Genomic DNA, 21,169 nt, shown 5'->3' with positions numbered 1-21,169 from the left:
GTGTAAATGAATAGTATCAAAAGTAATTTTTAAAATTAAAAATATTCTTTTCGTTAAAAGTGAACGTACTAATTGTTTCATTAATATTCCTTTTTTTTTAATGACACAATCTTAGTTATTAAGAGACAAACAAAATATTAAATACAAATTAAGGTGACAATTCCCAACGGTCCCCACCAGTCGTCCTCCCCTTTCCGCAAACCAAAGTAGCTTCGACGGAGGGCCGTCAGCAGCAGTCACCCTCCGTCCCTCGATCTCATCCCCTGCCACTGATTTCCCATGCACTATATATTCTTTACGACACCTGCACGTACAAAAGTCCAAAACTTCTTCTTTCCAGTCTTCTCTCTCTCTCTCTCTCTCTCTCTCTCTCCCCCCCCTCATTTCTTCAATGGTGCCTCTCAAACCTAACCATCTTCTTATTCTTTGTTTTTCTAACCCATGATTCCAAAACCCACCTGCGGATCACACAATCGAATCCAAACCCGCCAAACCCCACATGGGCCGAGACGGAAATCGACCCAATTCAGCTCCCCTTGTCCTAATCGCCGGCAACTACTGCCACGACGTTTTAATCAAAGACGGCGTCGTTTTGGCTGAGACTCTCGGCGGGGCCGCTTCCTTCATCTCCAATGTATTCGATGGAGTATCCGTTCCCTACGATTTGGTCTCCAAAGTCGGGTCGGACTTTGCTTACTCGGTCCCGCGTGACCCGATTGTCATACCCGATTGCAAAACCACTCTCTTCCACGCGCATTTTGATTCCGGCGTCGGCGGTGACGAACACCAGGACCGGGTTCTGCAACGGGTAAGAGCTTGCGGCCCGATTAGGCCCTCGGATCTCCCCGAAACGAGGTTTGATTTCGGAATGGCGGTTGGGGTCGGCGGCGAGATCACCGTTGAGACGGTGGAGAAGTTGGTTGAGACTTGCAACACTGTGTTCGTGGACATTCAGGCTCTGATTCGAGCTTTCGACGGAGTCGACGGGACTGTGAAGCTTGTGGGTTTGAAGGAGAGTGGATTCTTCCATCTCTTGCCTCGAATTGGGGTTTTGAAGGCGTCGGCGGAGGAGGCATTGCTTATGGAGGTGGAGGAGGTGAGGAAGCTCTGCTGTGTTGTGGTGACGAATGGGAGGCGTGGGTGTAAAGTTTATTGGAGAGACGGTGAGGTGGAAGTTGCGCCTTTTCCGACGAACCAGGTTGATCCGACGGGCGCAGGAGACAGTTTCCTTGGTGGGTTTGTTGCCGGGCTTGTTAATGGCTTGACTGTGCCTGATGCTGCATTGCTCGGCAACCTTTTCGGGTCACTGACTGTTGGGCAAATAGGATTGTCCAAGTTTGATTCCAAGTTGTTGCAGGTGTGCCTTATTTTTCATTGCCATTGTTCTCTTCCTGTTTGCTTCGGTTTGGATTGTGGGATAGTATGTAGATTTATTCAATAGTGTAAAACTTATGCCACTAATACTGTCTATAAAGTTTGGAATTCGTATTTCGATATCATAGATTTGGTTAACTTATGTTCTTGTATATTCAGCGATTATTATAGCCGGATCATGTTGTTATGCTGCTGAAAAAAGTGCATATATCTATGTGAAGTTGTGGTTTCCAGTTTATGCTTTCTCAACCTAGACTAAAAATATGATCAGTTTCCAAATTGGGTGCAATGGCGAATATTAAGTTAAATGTAGGTGAGATGTTTCCACCACATATTCCGTGATGGATGGTGAAGATAAGTAGCTCTGCGCATTGTAGTTCACTAACAGATGCTAATGGGAGAGGTGTGTAGGCTTCATTCAGCCATCTGCAGAACTTAACTTTGCGTAGGAAATGTGACTCCATGTTCTTTAGTGTCTCATGAAATATTTTGCTGTTTTCAATGTCTTCGTAACAGTTATGAAGTGTATGTTGTTTTCAAGAAATTTCACAGTAAAGATTTATGCGGAGATCTTATTGTATTAGCACTTTCAAAAATCAAGAATATTTACGCGTTAGGCATGTGTCTTTGCTTATAAAAAATGCAATAGAGGCGAATAAGTTCTGGTGAAAAGGCTGATTATGTGGTCGTGTTTGTGCTCACACTTATTCTGTTGTAGATTTTCATCTCGTAGTTGTCGTACTACCTATAACTATGAAGTTTTCACTAATTGTTTCGATAGTGAGCGGACGTTGTTTTGTTTAACAAATATCTAATTGTAGTCTCTCACCTTATGTCTTGCAGAGAGTTCGTGAAGAGGTGCAGAGGAGAAAAATGCAGTGCGCTAATTGCCACGAAAGAAAAGATGACAGGTTTAAGTTTGTGAACATAGCAGGACATGAGCAATTTCATGCATCCCTAGGAGCAGCTAAGCAGACAACAAAGTGCCTTGCTCAGGAACCTCAACGGGATCTGCCAAGTTCTCCTCCCAAGTCAATGGAACAGGGTGTCCTCCCTCAATACGCGACACAGCCTAAATTGTTGCCCGTCTCTGTCAATGAAGAACCAGTTCAAATCGTTGGCACTGCCGGTAAGCCAGGATTCTCGACAGTGCAGCAGTGAATTTCCTCATCCATAACCTTACGCGGGATTGCGTCATGTCGAAGATGCGTGTATCTTTACTGTTTAGATCAATGTAGAACCCCAATGCAAAAATAAAAGAAGAAACAAAGTTGCTTTCTCTGAGAGAATTTTTACTCCTTTCTACTCCTAGTTGCAATTACTAATGAGTGTGGCGGTTTTCTTCTCAGAAATCGGACCCCTTTAGGGCAAGTCGTAACATACTAGTATTTCTTTCGATTGAGAACTGGCAAAACGTGTAAATTATGCCGGGCATATCCGTGCATTATACGGCCATGATGGGCGGAGTTGTGGCCAGTTGTGGCCCATTAAGCTGTAATCAGTATGGGGTTCGGTCCATCACTTAGTGTCGGCAAAAATAATGGGTGTCGGCACAAGTCCATTATTTTTTAATCATGGAAGTCCATTATTTTTTAATCATGATCGTGATTTTATTTGATTTATTCAGTTCGATAGCCGAGCATAAAAAATGTGTGAAAAGTTACGAATTATGAACTGATCTTGTAGAATTGTAGAAGATTTTAAAATTGGTATTGCATTAAATGCATGAATTGCGAAACTGATTTTGCAGATTGATATTGCATTAAATGCATGAGTTGTGAAACTCATTTTGCAGAAGTTCATAAATTATTATTTACGGATCTAATATCAATTCAAAGTTTTTATTGGGGATGTTTAGTTTAGGATTGTGCTATTCATACATTTTATTTTACTTCTCATATATCCTTTGATAATTTCTGTCCGTTGATCTTCTTTAATTCATTCGATTTGACGGTAAAAAATTTAAAAAATATGTAAGAAGTAAAATAAAATATGTAGATGTCATGCCTCTTAGTTTATAGTTTTGGCCAAGTTAAACAATAGGTCTATTTAGCTTTTCGTCTTTATAAATAAAACTCCACTCGTTAAATCAATCAGCAGTAAATGAAAAAAGTCGATTAATTTCCACCGCGTGTACGCTAGCAACAACAGCAGTGAAATGATTGGCTGGCCCCACAAATTCCCTAACAATCGGAAAATGGTTTTGTAATATCCAACCCGGTCCTCTATTCTTTTGGAAAGAATCTTAGAGATTCGTGAATCGTATCTATTAGATCATGTAATTATTTTTTATTAAATACTACTTATATTTATTTTTAAATAAAAATATTAAAAATAATTTTTGATAGCACGATGTATGAACATGATTCATAGATTATTAGGATCCTTACAAAGAAGATCCGAATTCTTTTAATATGATCAAAATGGATTCTCGGATTCTCATAAAGAAAATCTAATAAGGATCCGAATTCTTTTAATATGATCCAAATGGATTATCAGAATCCTCGTAAAGAAGATCAGATGAAAATCCAAGTTCTTTTAATATGATCAAAATATAAAACGGTACATTATGTGTTACTGTACATTTCGGGACGCAATCATTTTCCTTAGTTAAGGGAACTCCAAAAAGCCGTCCCCCAAATAAACCAACAAACAAATAAAACATGAATCCCTGTCAACGACTCGCCAACCCCCTCACCCACCCGGACGGCTCACTACCACCACTACCTCCTTTTATTTTCCGACATCCCTAAATTAGCCATATCCCCTTCTCTAATTCTCCGTTTCTACCCCCGCTCCACCTCTCCAACCTAGGGTTTCTGATCTGATTCCTCGTCCACCGGCCGGTTTCAGAAACCCTATTCCTCGCAGAAGCTCATATCCCCCAACCGAATTTTCGCGCCAGGGTTTTATATTATCAATCGTCCAATCGTCGGCATCGTGACGGATTCCGGTTAAACTTTAGCTGTTTCAGCAGCGGCGATGAAGCATACGAAGAGGAGAAGGAGGAAGAAGAGCTCGGCGGTTCCGACGCCGGTCGCCAAGGAAGACGAAGAGCAGAAGGTGATCCGCTCGCTTATGGAGGTTTTCTCGTCGGTATCGCTTGACGACGCCACTTATGCATATCGCGAAGCCGATGGCGACGCGGGCAAGGCCGCGGAGATTTTGGAACGGGCTGTGGCTGAATGTTCCGAAGAGCCATTCACGAGCTCCACAGCGAGTGGCGTTTCTGGATCGGACGCGGCTTCGAGTTCGGGCTCGAGCTCGGGTTCGAGCTCGGGTTCGGGTTCGTCGGAAGGGTTTGAGTCGGGTTGTATTCAGAATTTGGTGAGCGAGAAGGGTTTAAGGGGTAAGCAGAAGAGGGTTGTGGCGGCCGCCGGAACGGTATCGACGGTTTTGGGTAAGGAGTACGTGAGCTCGATTCCTAGGAGGGCTCCAACGTCGTCAAAAGTGACGAAGCTGAAGGGTTTTGGTAATGGAGGTGCTGCTGGGCAAGAGGAAGCTGAGCAGTTTCTTTGTTCTATGCTTGGAGATGAGTCTGAGCTGAGCTTGGCGGTTGTTAGAGACGTCCTTTGTATGTATCCTCTGTTGGTTTTTTTATGTTTATGATAATATCATTTCGGGGTTTTTCGGTTTCTGTACGAACTACAACTTGCATACTAACGAAAGCGATGAATGAAAGATGAATTGTCTTTTGGTCTGAAAGTTTGCTTTGGTGTGCGTTCAGTGGAAATATTGTATAACCCGAAATTTTGGTTTTGCAGTTCAGTGTGGGTATGATGTTGAAAAGGTACTAAGTGCTGCCCTATGCCAAGGAAGATGAGTTAGTTGCGGTATAGAGTTTCTATCATGTTTCCGTCAGTGCTTAAGATGATTGCAGAACAATCATCAGGTTTCACGGGCATTTTAGAAACTTGGTCCGAGCTAATGAGAATCCGTATTTGAACCTCTAGGTTGTTGCTGTTGTAATCTGATGATTATTTATATGCTTCTTCAGGCCCTGGATGCATTGCTTGAGGTCTCTTCCTCGTATGAACAGTCCAGTAGTAGTTCTAACTATAGTATGTTTTTTAAGGAAGATAGTAGACATCCCTTTGAACAGTCTGACACTGTAAGTATATTTTTTTTGTGTTCTTAAATGTGTGAAAATAATTGTTAGACATAATAGTGAAAGTTGTGCTCTTAGTCATTTTCATTGTGCTGAACATTTATTTGATAGCTCGCATGCATAGTTTGAGTTTTTTGAATTATGAGTTGTAGAAAGAACGCACAGTGGATATTTGAAAAAAATGATAAAGGAAGATCAAAAGGATAGAAACTATTAACATCACACCTGTAGGGTTTAGAAATCACTCCTAGGGTAAGGTTGCATCACACAAACCTAGATCGAAGCAAAGCTCCTGCAATTCTATTAATCTTTAAACTGTACCCAGAGAGTTACAAGGATGTAATTTATAAAGACTTAAACCTAAAATCCTTAAAGAAGGATATAATTCTTGTAGAACGAGGAAATTGAAAGACTAATAGGCCTGCTGGAGCCCCTGTATTTTAAAACCCTAGACAGTAAAAGTAGAACAACCTTTGCCCACATGACAGATTTAGGGCGGCCTTCATTTTTGCTCTTCATTTGCTTCTTTATTTGTGTTTTATCGATGTGAACCATCTTTTATTTCGTACTATTCAGGACCATCTCTAGATGCTTTCTTGTACTTGTTTATTTTTTGCTAAGAATCTGTTCTTATCAGTCCCTCACCAGAAGTTACTATACTGTGTCCTGTGGAAGAACAAAGACTCCTCTGAATATGGAAGAACAAAGACTCCTCTCAATATTATGCTCTGCTCGCTTCTTTGCAAGTGGGGAGTTGAGTTTTTGGAGGCTGGGGTTGATTCAACTCATTTTAAGTATACATGACTAGTGTGATGTCATTTAGAAATTTTAACCTATCAAAACATTTGTCTTTTTTGGTGTATTTTGTATTTTTAAATTGCAGCAAGCAACACCATCACCTCGTTCTCCTCTGTCTCTCAAACACACACATACACATGTGCACACACAAAATGTACATGCAGACTAACAAATAGAAAGTTAGGTTCCGGGTTTGACAGATTAGGATGGGTCTCTTGGTTTAGGTTTGACTCTTTTTATTCAATCTCGGTGCCCTGGATTCGTTACACTTTTGAAACAGTTGAAGAGGATGTAGTTATTACCGGTTTTAGTTTTTAATAGGACGTAGTCATTACCCTTGTTATCCAGGGGTTGCCTTATTGAAACTGGGATGTGTTTATGCTGTTGTCTGTAAGAGACTTGTAAGTGGCCTGACACGTAGGCTTATGAAGGATAGCCACTGACAGTGTTGATCATGTTATTTTTTATGAATTGTTATTTGTACATATTTTGGCCTCTAAAACGTTTGTGTATACTTGTTTAAATTTCTGTGCTTCATTGCATATGTACTGATGGCATAATTTTGTGATAGCTGACAGATAGGGCATCTGATTGCACTTCGCATTCGTCTGAATATGAGCAGGATAATATATGGTATGCTGGATGTGCTTGCAATTAAATTATTCTGATTGACTCTTCGTTTTTAACTTTAATTTTTCTTGATGAATGCTTAGGCCGTACACTGTAATTTATCCTTTTTTTCTATTTTAATGTAAACTTTGAGTATACATACTGTGAGAAGCTTATCAAAATGTAGTACTTTCATGGAGTTCTGTGGTCATGTTCAAGTGTGTGGCCATATATGATTTTGATGGTTAGGAACAGTCAACAATGTTTAATACGTTAATCAGCCATCTGGCAATGGGATGTGCACTGTAATATTATGTTCAAACATTTAGAGCCCATGCATTTAGTTACATATGATGCTAGCTTATCATGAGATTGATAAGTAGATTATGTTATTGAAGAATTCACTCATTTTGGTTCCCTTTTGAGGTATTTCCCGGAGATACAATTGATATTGTCTAAAACTAGATGTCCAATTGTTTTCAATCTGGATGGTCATAATTTGTTTTTCAGTAAATACATTTAGTTTGTGCTAATTATGGTAGTAAGTATTTCATTCACCATTTAAATGCTATTATGCCGCTTAGCCAAATATGGCACAATATAGATTTTTCTTAGTCCCTTTTTTAGACCAAAATTTGTATCTCAATTTCTTTGGTTCATTGCTTTGAGGATGTTAAAAATATAGAACCTGATGTTGTTTTCTTTGTTTTAGGAATTATTCAAAGGTACTCACTGATTCTGAAGCTCATTCTCCTGCTAGCCCCAAAAGTACTGCGGCAGATCTCTCTCAAAAGGTGTTGGAATCTTTGTTTAACATCTCCAAGAGTCCTGAATATGAACCAAAAACCATGAATTGGAAGAATGTTGCAACTAAATTGCAGTCATTGGCACCTAGGTATGATGTTTGCACTTCTGGCTCAGCGGAAGCACAGCAGGTCAATTTTGGTATTGAACTTCGAACTCCTGACGCTTCTTTTGCATTTGCATCTTCTCTTGTGCAAGGGATTAATTTCCTTTTATAGTAGTGGTTTATTTTTCTCAGAATGAAGGTTTTGATTTATTTGATTATTTATTGAATGTATCCTATTGTTTTCTTTTTGAATTAACTGTTATCTATCCTACTATAGCAATGCCTTAATCTACCCAAATATGTAAATTTCTATATCTATAGCAATGTCTTATCTTTGTTTTTCCGTGTAGCTCAAGGAGATGAATATCATGCATTCAGAGGAACTGCAAAGGAGCACTGGGATTCAATGAGGTCCTACTATCAGAAAGTAAGATGGTTTTAACACGTTACTTTCAGCGGTTATTTCAGTAACTTACTGATGAGGGAACATTTTTCTGCAGGCTGCAACGGCATATTCAAGAGGAGCACGGGAACATGCAAGTTACCTTGCTGAGCAGGTCTGGGCTTCTCTAAAAGCACAATGTTGTTTTGTTGTTTGGGAAGTGTGCTTTCTGTGTATTGAAAAGAATGTTGTGTTTTGAGGCATGCATGTCAGTTTTTGCTATTGATGGTGGAGTGGTTGTCCAGCGTGTTCTCTAGATTTGTGGACTTACATCCAAGAAAGCAGCATTGGCAATAACCCAAAGTTTGCACCTTGCACATCCATTAGTTTCCCTCTATCAATTTCCTCATCTGCCCAATGGTCTAGGAAAAACCTTACCCTAGGTTGTTGCCCCTTGAGTGTTAGTTTAAGGTTTATTTCCAAGCGGGCTAAGCCTCAGGACAAGTGTTTTGTAATGTATTTAGTTATATTTTATAGAAAGAAGTTGAATTCAAGTTGAGATATTAATGTTACCTCTTATATTTTGATTGGCTAGGCGAAGGTACAAACTAAATTGGCACAAGCAGCTGACGAAAAGGCAAGCCAGGAAATCTTTAAAGCTAGGTTGGTGCAATGATGGCATGAAAATATTCGTTGTCTTATGCAACTCTTGCATTTTGTGTTTGTAGACAAACTAAGCTAATGTTCTAATCTGCAGAAACAAGGGCATAGAAAATGTGATAACAATTGATTTGCATGGGCAACATGTCAAACAAGCCATGAAACTTTTAAAAATCCATCTACTGTTTGGAACTTATGCACAATGTAAGTGTTTTGCAATTTTCTTTTTGCTTTCTCTTTGAACAATTTTGATCTGCAATTTTATTAGGTATGGTCTATTTACTTGTCTGCTCCGGTACAGCGGTTCAATTCCTCAGGGTTATCACAGGGAGCGGGTCGCATGGTTATGGAAGGTCAAAGCTGAAGCAATCGGTAGGGGTTTTAAATTCTCTTTGGCATGAATTTTTTGGGGAAATAGTGGGGTGCTTGGTAATGCATATTAAACTGATCAAACTGGTGACTGAGTTAATGTATGTGTAAATAAAATGTCTCTTACTTTATGATGGTGCCTTCGTATATTGCTACTGTAATTTTGGTGTTATTTAACTCGATTGTATATTGATTAGGGATATGCTTTTTGGAGCGGTTGAACGCTAACAACTGTTTTCTTTTTGGGAAGTTTGAGTTTTCATAACAATGAGGTTTTATTTCTCTTCTTCCCCTGCCATGGGGGTATTTGGCTATAGCGTAATAAATGAAAGTAATGATCGTTGAATTTTACCTTCCCATTTTTTATGGAAACATTGTAAGAAGAAATCTCAGAACTGTCCAAAGTATATCTTGGTTTCTTTAATTGGATTATTTGATCTCTCAACTTTAAAAATATAAGCTTCGTTCAATATTTTTCTTACTGCTTGCTTTGTGCAGGTCATCGAACTTGCTGAGAATGAAGGTATTCAATGGAGGGAAGAGAATCGAGGAATGGTATTACTCAAGCTAGGTTCACATAGAGAGTTCAGCTTTCAGGATGCGGAGAGTGATCCCGAGTAACCTCCTTTAGCATGGTATGTAATACCCACCACCGGTTGTGTTTCTGGTTAATGTTGTCAGTCAGTAGGGAGTTACTGTTTAGTGTAGTCGCCTTAATGTCGTGTCGGAGGCCAGGTTTACGGATGTCCATATTCATCTCTTTTCTCTAGGTCGCTTAATTATCTAGACGCCTCTATTGAAGAAACTAGCTCAGCTCAAGTTGCTCGTTGTACTTACCGTGTAGGGCATGTATATAACTTGAGAAAACTGTGTAAAACTTAACTTAGTTGACAATGCATTGAAACTGAAACTGTTGGATCATGACATACATCGTTGTTTGTTACTGTTTATTGTTTCCTGCTTTGCTTGTGTTTGCCGCTTCAAGTGTGCGAGTTCCACTTTTACCTCATCAAAAGGCATGTTGACCCAACATATGCTCACAAGTTGTGTTTTCGCGCCGTATGTACGGTAAGGACGGGCTCCTCGTTTGCCAAATTTGACAGATTTGACGACAGGAAGTAAAACAGAACACTTGAACATGGTTTAGAGGGAGCTCGCCAACTGTGTTACATGCGGTCTACCGGCCGCAAGAAGGCACTACCAAGTCTTCCTATCCTTCCTGCTACTGCTCCGGCTAGACGGAGCTTGTGAGCAAGGGTTCTCCCTCGAAATGGCTTTTTATTCTACGTAAGTTAGGGACCAAAGTGATTTACAGTGGACAGCCCAAAGACTAGTTCTATCGTTTTTTAGGGACCAAAATGAGGAGTTAAATGTATTCCAGAGACCATTTTGTCTAAAAGGTCTAAAAATAATACAAAAAGTTAGAAACATGTATTTCTTTTCTTAGGATGAAAAGTTTGGTGGTAAAAAAAACAAGAAACGCTCGAGCCCCACTGGGCAGTGGTAGCCGCAAAAGGCAAGGAACTGTGCACTGTTGAACCTGCATCAGAAAGAAAAATAAAAAGAACTAAGAAGATGCAGGCCGAAAAGGGAAGGAGAGGATGAGTTTTTATTTATCTTGCTCCCCGTGCACTGCACATTGAACAAAAAATGCCAGCACGTGGTATTCGAAGAGAGTGAAGCAAAATAAGAAGGAAATGCATGCATGCATGGTCCTTGTGGTTATCGTCCACGACTAAATACAGTAAAACCTCGGTATATATGAACAAAGTACGTTGGCAATCAAGCATACCCACTAGATGCAATGGCAACCAAATTCGAATTCCTGGTTTCATTAATCCAAGTGGTCACCCAAATTCCCTTACAAAATCCCGCATAAATTCACACTACAAGAAAAATAGCTCTAAAACACCAATCTTATCGGTGCCAATTTGACGAAATTGTCACGGAAAAGAGAGGTAAAAAATGCAAAAATTCCAATTGTAAATCATCACCATATAAAGTAAAAATAAAAAATGGTGAAACTTTCAATATTTCCACAATGCCTCTCACTTTGATGGAAAAGAACAATGAACAATTGACCAAACAAAATAAGACTAAATTGTAATTTTACATGTTTTAAATGAATTTTCAAATGCACACGTTGTGGATGGTTAATTATTCTTCCACTTTTTTTTTATTAAAAATTATCCAAGGACAAAGTAGGTATTCAACATATTTCCCACCACAAGTATCAAACACCATTCTTGTCACCATTTGATCCAATTCTACCACCACCTTCGAGAAGGAACGAACGCTTTCACTAGCTCAAAGAACAAAGACAATGTTAATTAGACACAATTTTAATATCCAAGTGTTGCAATGCTTTTTTACCATAGTTTTTATTTTATTTTAATATTAAACCACGTTTGTGTTGTCAGAATTTAAATTCAGATCACATGATACTTGTGAAGCGTTGAGCTCCTTCTAAGGATGCTGGATCTTGAATGCCCAAGTTCTCATAGCGAGGATTGAGTGGAAGTTGGCCAAAATAGAGGTGGAAAGGCCTATCACTGGTCTTCTGCATTTTAGTTTCTAATGGAAGGTCACAAAGATCTTTTGTCGCAGAAAAAATGGAGTTGTGAATTTCCAAAGTAGCTTTACTGTAAACAGCTTCAAAGCAGCTGTACTCTTCTAGTGCATGCTGGACTTGTTTGCATGCCAAGAGCCATGCATCTGTTCCAGGCTTCAAGTTTTCATTGGATAAGTCTACAACGGGAACTACCTTAGGCTCGAAAGTGGCTAACTCAAGGCCAAGACAGCCAATTTTGAGCCGTTTTCTGGCCAAACCACGGCGAGTTAGCCATAAAAAAAGGTAACATTCTCTTTGTCTCATCGAGAAGTATGATTTTCGTTTTTGAATCACTCGATTTCGTTGAGTATTGAAGAAGTTATGAACGTTTAAAGTTTACCCAGTTTTAGGCGAGTTTTCCAGTTTTCCGGCTGATCAGTCACCTTTCAGGCTATTTTCTGGCCGTCTCAGTCAACCATTGGGCTTTCAAATGGTATAATCTTGTTCTACACTTTACTATCTTCATTTTGATATATTATGGATCGAATTTGGTTAAGAAACAATTGAGTTATGAAGCTTTGAAAGTTGCCTAAACTTCCGGCTAAGAGCTCCATGACACTTAACAGAGTTTTTAACAGAATGACCAAAATAATGGATGGTGGACAATCTCAGGACCATTTCTATTGATTTTCAATCTCAGAGACCAAAGTGATGTGTTATGTAAATCTCAGAACCATAGCCAAAATTAAAATCAAAATGACCATGTGCTTGTTTGTTAAAAAACGAATATCCTAAAGAATGGAACTTGCTTTACCGGCTGCCCATAGCTTAACAAGCACTTGCCTTCGTCTATAAGTTTGTTCAACAACAAAACAATGGGACTTCATTAATTCAACAGGAGAAATAAAATTATCATGAGCGTTGAGGTTAAACAAATCTCCAAGGAGATTATCAAACCATCTTCTCCAACCCCCGACCATCTTCGCCGATATCAGTACTTCTTTCTCGATCAATTAGAACCCCCACTCTATATCCCTCTGCTCTTCTTCTATGAGTTCAATGGCCACACACAACCCAAAATTACAGTAATATCCAACCACCTCAAGCAGTCCTTGTCCCAAGTCTTAACCCTTTACTACCCTTTAGCCGGACGAGTGAAAGACAACAAATTCATCGACTGCAACGACGACGGCATTCCCTTTGTTGAAGCTCAAGTGCGCAACTGTACGCTTTCCGATGTTCTCAAAAACCCTAACCTTGCTCAGCTCAACAGGTTCTTCCCATTTGAACTCGAAAATTACCACAACGAAATTCCCGGAGGGGTCCAGCTCAACATGTTTCAGTGCGGAGGGTTTGCAATCGGCCAATGCGTGTCTCACAAGTTTGCTGACGGGTTGTCCAATTCGTGTTCACGAACACCTGGGCCGCCACCGCACGCGGAGATCAAGCCAATATAGACCCTCCACAATTTGTGTCAGCTGCACTCTTCCCCCCACCGAAGGAGTTCAACCTTGGATCAGGTGGTAGCATGCCACTCACCAAAGATAAGGTAACACGGAGGTTTATTTGCAACGCTTCTGAAATAGAAACCCTCCGAGCAAAATACCAACGGAATACCAAAAATGTTACGTCAAAACGCCCTTCCCGCGTCGAGACCTTAACCACCTTCATATGGAATCGATTTGTGGCGGCTGCAAAGGGTTGCGCTACGAATAAATTGTAACGTTGCAAATTCTAAGCAACAGTTCCGATGATGAAGAATGTGATGACGGGACGGTGCTTGGGGAGCTACGAGAAGAAACAAACAAGATTGACAACGAGTGTATCAAGAAACTACAAGAGGGTGACGAACTCTTGCAAGATATGATGCAACTAGGTAAGGACACGGCTACGTTATTTGGCTTCAGTAGTCATTGTGGGTTTCCACTCTATGAGAATGATTTTGGTTGGGGGAGGCCTACGTGGGTGGGGTCACCGGCACTGGTTTACAATAACTTAGTGGTTTTCAGGGACACCAAAAAGGGTAACGGAATAGAGGCATATGTTAGCTTGGAGGAGAAGGTCATGGCCAAATTCGAATGTGATAGCCAATTGCTCTCTTATGTTTCTCCAACTGGTCGGGTGCTCATGAATTATGGAAGTTAAGTGTTGATGTGTGTGTTATTAATTTCCCTAAATAAAATAAAATAAAATAAATAACATTTGTGTTATTCAAGTTTTAGTATTTCTTCCACTTTTTCTTCCATTAATGAAATTGTTTATAACTCATTCGTTCTATATTTTATTTTCCTGCAATATAAAAAGTTAACGTTTCAATGTATTAGATATTCCATGACCTGGCGACCATAGTTTTTGGGTGATTAAAGTATTGTTAGTGCTAACATGAGTCTTCATGAGGTGCGTAGTTAAAGAAAGTTTTTTTGTTTTTTGTTTTTTTTAATCTTTACAAAAGATTTAAATTTAATAAAAATCTAGTGTTAAATTACATATTGATTATAGTCTATTGATGTGTGAGGTGATGGAGGTGGTTCGGAGGGCCACTTGTTGGCTTCAATCTTTCAAGGAAGCAAATTCCACACCCAAGGGAGTTAGGCAATCTCCCCGGATCAAGTGGAGCGTTCCAACGGAGGGAGAAATTTTTAGTTGTGATAGGAACATAAGTGATACATCACATGTTTTAATAGGAATGACGGAAAATTTATTTTTTAAGTTATTAATTTTTTAGCATACATATCCCATAATTTATTTAATGATACATAATGTATCATCCCCGTATATATACCGGTCACATTGAAAAATCTTCCTCACGGAGGGCTGGGTTAAAGTAAATGTGGATGGTGCTACGAAGCTTGGTGAAAATCTGGGCGGGGGAAGGTCGGAGTGGGATCGGTGCTTCAAGTGGAGTTATTAGCTGTGCTGGCGGGTGCGAGGCTTGCACATCAACTCGGGGTCCACCAAGTTGTGGTGGAGAGTGACTCCTCCCAAGCTGTTGCTCCCATCTGTAACCCACTCTGGGAGGCTGTCTGCGATGGGTCTTATAGCACAAGACGTCACTCAAGTTGCGCGCCTTCTTCACCCTACGAACTACGGAGTTCCTGCACACCCCTCGAACATGTAATGGTGCTGCTCATAGATTGGCCAAGTTTGCTATTTTAATTGGCAATGGACTAGTTTAGTTTGAGAAGCCTTCTGATGTTATTTAGGACCTCCTTGCCCAAGATTTGATTAATCTCTTTTTGCAGTCAATACTATAGACTTTCCTTACAAAAAAAAAAAAAAAATTAATGGACCTAAATATTAGTATTGAATTGTTTATACCGAAATCTATGCACTGAAATATATTATATTAATTATTGTATCTAAATGTATATACCGAAATGTATCCGCTGAAATGTTAGTACCAAAATGTATAATATTTAATTAATAGACCGAAATGTTTGTGCCGAAATATATGTATGAATGTGTGTACCAAAATATATTATATTGAATTTAATATAGCTAAATGAATAAGACAAAGCACATTGAAATATATTGTATAACAAACATTAGTTTATTTAAATTTTTACAACAAAATATATTATGATGAATGAAATGAAAATTATAAATATAATGAACACGCATGCAAATACTCTAATTAAGTTCAACATCTTGACATTTTCCAAGCTACATTATTGCAATTATTCAAGTTTTCCACCATTTAGATCCAAGTACTTTCTGGAAATTATTCAGGTGACCAAAATACTTTTTTTTTTTTCGTTTTTGGAATCAAGTAGATAAGTGTGCTTGTAATAAAATATAAAATAATACAAAAAGTTAGAAACATGTATTTACAAGCAATGGTGCCTGCGTGATGCTACGAGTTCACAACTCTATTTAAGCATATTTACAAACTATGTTTACAACTCTATTTACAAATATATGTACAACCATATTTACAATCCTATTTACACATACTAATCAGCATTTTCGAACTAAGTTGATCGACACTTCAGAGTTTTTTGTTTCCTCATATGTTCTATGTTTACAAATTGAAAAAAATAGAAGTTGTTACTGTAAATCATGACATTTTAAGTGAAGATGAGGAGATAAAATGTAATTATTGTGGAGCAGTTTTCTTAATTGCTAAAAGAAATTGAATACGTTCTTCAATGGATTCTCATATGCATTTAATAAGATATGTTAAAAACAAACATATGTTAATCCACCAATTTAAGTGTACCACAAGGAGAAAAAATAAATTTTCAATTGCTCATCAATAATTAAAATTGACATATGTAGAAGGAAGTAGACTTTCCGAATTGCTCATCTCACAATTTTATTAAGTTGATCACAATAAACTCTTCTACCACAATTCTTAACCTGCAAATAATGTGATTGTTTTCATCCTATTGTAAATGGAAATATAAACCTTTATTCTGATGAATTGTAAATTAAGAGAAAAAAAATGCATAAAAGGACACAGGATTTATAAGATCTAAAAAAGTATGGAAAAATGAGTAGCAATGCATGTACTGAATTCCAAGTCAAAAAATAAGTATTTTATTGTGTGGGCAGTCAGACCTAGAGAACTGATTGATAGGATTTGGATCCTCTCCTGAGCTAATGGAGAGGATTCTTCTGACCTATCATCATAGACCGTTAAATTTTTATCCAACGGCTACAAGTAGAGAGTCCCTTTAAAATTATAATAATTGTAACCGTTGGATAAAAATCCAACGGTTCATAATGATGGATCAAGAGAATCCTCTCCATTAGCTCAGGAGAGGATCCAAATCCTGATTGATATACCTTAAAAACAATCACCTGAACAATAAGTACAAATGATCAAAGACAAAAGAAACAACGTCCATGGTAATAACTGAAATAACAAAAATGTCATGTGGCATTATCTAGTGAATGAGTTAGTTAACAAGGTTAGAACGGTATTGTTGTAATTATCATTTGTGGATATAGAAGAGGTGATAGGTCTTTCATTTGTGATATATTGTAATACTTTCTAAAAGTAATTAATACAATCTCTCTCTCTTTCTCTTCTCTCTTTGAATCTCTCTAGTCTTCTTCATTCTCATCAATTCTGCAATCCATTGTTCTTCATAGTTTTCTTAGGTTAATACATGGAACATTGCAAAAGAGCTCGTAGTTCAGTAAGTCAAGAGAAAAAAAGAAAGGGAAACCAACTCATCATTGCTCTAAACATGAAATCAAAATTCAAGGGAAACCGTCATAGAAAACCAACAAATTACTTGCTTGGTAAAAGAATAGGTTTTGGGGGCCTGTGGAAACCCCAACAAAGTTGACGTGGGTTTTGAGAGAGAGCAATCCCAAATCTTAGAGCATTTTCAAAGGAGATGTCAAAAATATTATGTCAAAATTTTATTTGATGGCTAATGTGACAAATTGAATACAAATGCTAAATTTATTTTATTATTTTATTGGGCCTAGAGTTACATTAACTATTAAAAAATAATCAAAATTAGTATTAGTTTTTATTCTATTGGTTGTTAATGAGACCCATGCATTAAAAATTAAATTGTATTTGACTCCTTCTTTGTTTGTTGTAAAAAAAGGCAGCTAGAAAGCAATGAGTCAAATGACTCACATGCCACATCATATATGGCATATCGATTGACGAATACTTAAATATATTTTAATCCTATTTGACATATTTGACATCTCATTTAGAGATGATCTTACTTTGTCAAACGCTTAGAGAATTACAAATTCAATAAATAAATAAAAACAAATGAAAAACTTTAACTTAAAAAACAAATAAATAAAACAATTTGTAATCCAATTACAGGACAAAATTATCAATGCCTCTTCGAGTTTTACATCAGTTTTTTTTTTTTTTTTAAGGTAGAATCAGAAAATTGAAAGAAAGAAAAAACAATACAATTAATTTTTACATTAGCTTAGGTTACTCAGATATCCGTGTAAGATTTCAATTAAAAACAAATAAGGGACAGATCAATAGCATATTTTGCTGTTAAAAGTTGAAATAAAATATTTTAGCAAAAAATTCAAATCCATGCAGAATATAAAAGAAATGAAGTAAAACAAATATTAGAAAATATTGTTTCATTGATAAAAGATGACAAAGTTGCTCAATGCAACACCGAAAGGAAAATATAAAAATATTTAAAATGACAATTGACAAAGTTTGCCTAAATGTATTGCCTTAACGTCGTGTCGGATTCCTTTAGCATGGCTTGTAAAACCTGAGAAATAGTGTAATCGGTATACGGAATAATATATCATATGTTAATATACAAATTATAAGATGACACACCCCAACCGAGATCAGGGCATGCTGGTCGTCACGTGGAAGTGACGTAGCCATGTGCACAGTGCGGAAGCTAAAAGAAGTAATATAAAAGTACGAATAATTTAAAACTAGCATACATAAAGTGATAAGATAAATGCTAGCATAAGTGAGACGCTGAATTCAGAGCCTAAAGTCTACAGAGTCCAAAGGAAAAGATACAACAATAGTGCACCCGAAGGTGACCCTACATCGGTGAGTGTCTGTCAGAAATGCCGGGACATCCTCTGGGAAAACCACCGAACCCGCTAAGCTACTAGAACCTGGAGGGGCGCAAAACAAAAGCGTGAGTGGACAAAAACAAAGCTCTTTGAAAACCATTTAGTAAAATACATTCTAACCCCTCGCCGTAAAACCTGTATACTTCCCAGAAAATAAACATATGCACGTATATATATAGATATGCCAATCATGCTCCATAATATGCCATGTCGGAACCTCAGAATGAAAGGTAAGTGTTCAGGTATAAATCACATCAATAGCATAACATCTGGCAGCCGGAGTCCCCCTAAGTGACCTGTACGGCTGAATCTAGAGCTCAAATCTCAATCACTATATCTGAACCTGCCCACGAGTCGGAACCACCTAAAGTGGTCTGTACGACAGGCCTGGGTGTAATACATATAAACGCTCTAGTGCTATGATCACGTGAAGGTTGTGCGAATAATCGCGGGTCACCTACGAGTCGGAACCACCTAGAGTGGTCTGTACGACAAGACTGTGCACCTAACTTGGATCCAAGCTGAGCGTGTGGTGCGGGAGGTGAACAACACGTGAAGGACTGTGCCCTACTCTGGGCGGGAGCACTAACACCGGGGGTGCAGGTTATGAGCTCTCTAAGCACCTCTAATCACTATTTAATGCAATTGTTAAACAACGCTTACCTGGTACTTATCTGTGCCTCCACAGCACCATTATATATATAGACATATGCATAATTGAATATATAAGTAAACGTATATGCAACTAATCATGCATAACCACCAATTATATAAAAGGAATGGCATATAACGATTAAACATTTATACTAATTTCTGGGAATTAATATGTATATAGGTATATACGGAAAACCAAAAGCCCACTCACTGGTATGTGGAAGGGTCGTAGCCCCCCCTGCCTCGAGTGTGCACGCTCGTCCTCGGGATAGGAATCACCTATATGCGAATTAACTATAAAAACGTTAACTTTAAAGCACATAACCTTCCGTTCAAAATAACTTCTCATACATTGCTCAAAATGGACAAATGAATATACCAACGTGCTCTACACAACCTCAGGATCACAACCATATTTTTAGAAAAAATTTCCTCCGCCGCACGCGCTGGCCACGCGCAGGCACGTGTGGTGCACACGGACGGCGTCAACTGACGCCGTTAGGAATATTCCGTCAAAACTGACAGATTCCGTTAACGGCGTCAGGAAAATTCCGTCATAACCCTGACGGAATATTCCGTCACCTTCTCCGGCGAGACTCCGGCGCCGTCGCCGGAAAACCTGCAAATCGTGTTTTCTCGTTCGTTTTTCAACCGTTTTTCATGATTCTTGCACCAAATTAAAGCTTAGGACTAGTAGAACACGGGCCCTACAAGTTTTAAGGCCTAAAAATTACTAAATCATACCTGTCCACAAACTCCAAAACCGGCCAAACTCGAACCCAACGATCCCGACGTCCAAATTCGTCCAACGAAACACTCCGAGATTCCTGGGAACCTCACTAAGACATCTATGTGCTTCAAAAGTCCAAAAACATGCTAAAATGAGTTTGCATGAATAGTGCTCAAATCGGAAAATCTCGAATCGACATGAAAATGGTGGTTTCCCTACCTGAAAATGGTACGTCTGTGTTCCCCTCGACCTCACGATCACGACTGCACCCTTGGTTTCCTCGATCTGCTACGGTTTGAGGGAGTTGTGTGCTTGTCCGTACGTTTACAGAAGGAAGAAGAAGAAAGGGAACTCGGGAGAGAGAGAGAGAGACAGAGAAAATGACAGAGGGAGAGGGAGAGTGAGACAGTGTGTGTGTGTGTGTGGCCCAACACTTGCCAACACCACACAAACAACCAAACAACATAACAAAACAAACTAGGGGTAAAATGGTCATTTCACCTATGCATTTCGATAGTTTCGGGACGGGGTGTCACATAAGATATGTATGTTAAAATGTTAATAATTTAAAAAATAAAATTTCTCACCACTTCTATAAAAATAAGTGGTGTACCACCCATATTCCGGTTACAATAAAAAATTTCTCGTAAAATCCATCACAAATTATGTTTCTAGTCAATTTTCTCGAGAAATTTTTCATTGTGACGGGAACATGATTAATATACCATGTGTTTTTATATAAGTGGTGAGAAATTATATTTTTTAAGTTATTAACTTTTTGGCACACGTATCTCACTATTGATATAGTAATATCTCGTGTTTTAGTTACATTGAAAAATCTCTGAATTTTCTCAGTCAATTGATGGTTATTGTTTAGTGTAGTCGCCTGTCGTGTCGGAGGCCAGGTTTACAAATGTCCATATTCATCTCTTTTCTCTAGGTTTCAAAATTATCCAGCGCCTTTGTTGAAGAAACTAGCTCAGCTCAAGGTGAATTGTTGTACATACTGTGTGTAGAAAACCGTGTAAAACTTAACTTAGTTGACAATGACCTGAAAATGAAACCGAAACCGTTCGGTCATAACATACATCGTCGTTTGATTTTCTTTCTTGTTTGGGAAATTTTACTTAAATCTATCTAACTTTTTTCTACACCTAATTTAATTTTTAAATGTTAATTATCTATTTTATCCTATTATATAATTACTATTAAGTACAAAATGAAATTAATAATAAAAATCAAATTTATCAATAGACCCACATACTATAACTAAACTCTAGCATTACTCTTTGTTTATCTTACATTCATTCCGACTAAAACCCTAATAGCTCTGATAGAGAAAAACAAGCTTTTCTATTGATGGATGGTGATTTTGAAGTTTTTAATCCTCCAACTAAAGTATGACTCGATGTATGAATCTTTTGTTTGTTTACTTCTTCTTTGGATTAAATTTCATACTTTTTATATTATATTGTATTTGTTTCTCTATGTCGTCTGTATGCGCCCCAAAACACCAGTACAAGAACTTTTGATTAATACTG

General features: G+C 38.3%; 2 protein-coding genes, 1 long non-coding RNA gene and 1 pseudogene across 4 annotated transcripts; 3 read left to right on the top strand and 1 right to left on the bottom strand.

Annotated features, from left to right (window-relative positions):
• Window positions 1-166: 166 nt before the first annotated feature.
• On the top strand, window positions 167-2,653 carry LOC103960744 (inositol 3-kinase). The gene is made up of 2 exons (XM_009373223.3): window positions 167-1,357; window positions 2,218-2,653. The coding sequence occupies exons 1-2, from the start codon at window positions 500-502 to the stop codon at window positions 2,533-2,535; spliced, it is 1,176 nt and encodes a 391-aa protein (XP_009371498.2). The 5' UTR covers window positions 167-499; the 3' UTR covers window positions 2,536-2,653.
• A 1,469-nt stretch (window positions 2,654-4,122) lies between these two features.
• Window positions 4,123-10,076, top strand: LOC103960743 (SMR domain-containing protein At5g58720-like). Of its 2 annotated transcripts, XM_048564494.1 has the most exons (12): window positions 4,123-4,948; window positions 5,139-5,164; window positions 5,372-5,485; window positions 6,120-6,203; window positions 6,852-6,913; window positions 7,602-7,834; window positions 8,090-8,166; window positions 8,240-8,296; window positions 8,717-8,784; window positions 8,879-8,985; window positions 9,083-9,153; window positions 9,649-10,076. In XM_048564494.1, exons 1-12 carry the CDS (start codon window positions 4,357-4,359, stop codon window positions 9,769-9,771), a joined length of 1,614 nt encoding a protein of 537 aa, XP_048420451.1. In that variant the 5' UTR covers window positions 4,123-4,356; the 3' UTR covers window positions 9,772-10,076. The 2 variants fall into 2 exon arrangements, with proteins under 2 accessions (XP_048420451.1, XP_048420452.1); XM_048564495.1 differs by lacking the exon at window positions 6,120-6,203.
• A 2,388-nt stretch (window positions 10,077-12,464) lies between these two features.
• LOC103960783 lies at window positions 12,465-15,031 on the top strand (annotated as a pseudogene).
• Window positions 15,032-19,116: 4,085 nt separating this feature from the next.
• On the bottom strand, window positions 19,117-20,041 carry LOC125468495. The gene is made up of 3 exons (XR_007250914.1): window positions 19,848-20,041; window positions 19,643-19,753; window positions 19,117-19,177 (listed from the first exon to the last, which is right to left on the bottom strand). It is a non-coding gene; the product is annotated as an uncharacterized LOC125468495 (long non-coding RNA).
• Window positions 20,042-21,169: the final 1,128 nt, after the last annotated feature.

Source organism: the organism of the source record quoted next, unplaced genomic scaffold (genome assembly GCF_019419815.1).
Source record: "Pyrus x bretschneideri cultivar Hongxiangsu unplaced genomic scaffold, Pyrus_bretschneideri_v1 Contig39, whole genome shotgun sequence".
In the NCBI taxonomy this organism is placed as follows: Eukaryota; Viridiplantae; Streptophyta; class Magnoliopsida; order Rosales; family Rosaceae; genus Pyrus; species Pyrus x bretschneideri.
The sequence above is the reverse complement of the archived record's forward strand: the minus strand, read 5'-3'. Positions and strand labels throughout refer to the sequence as shown.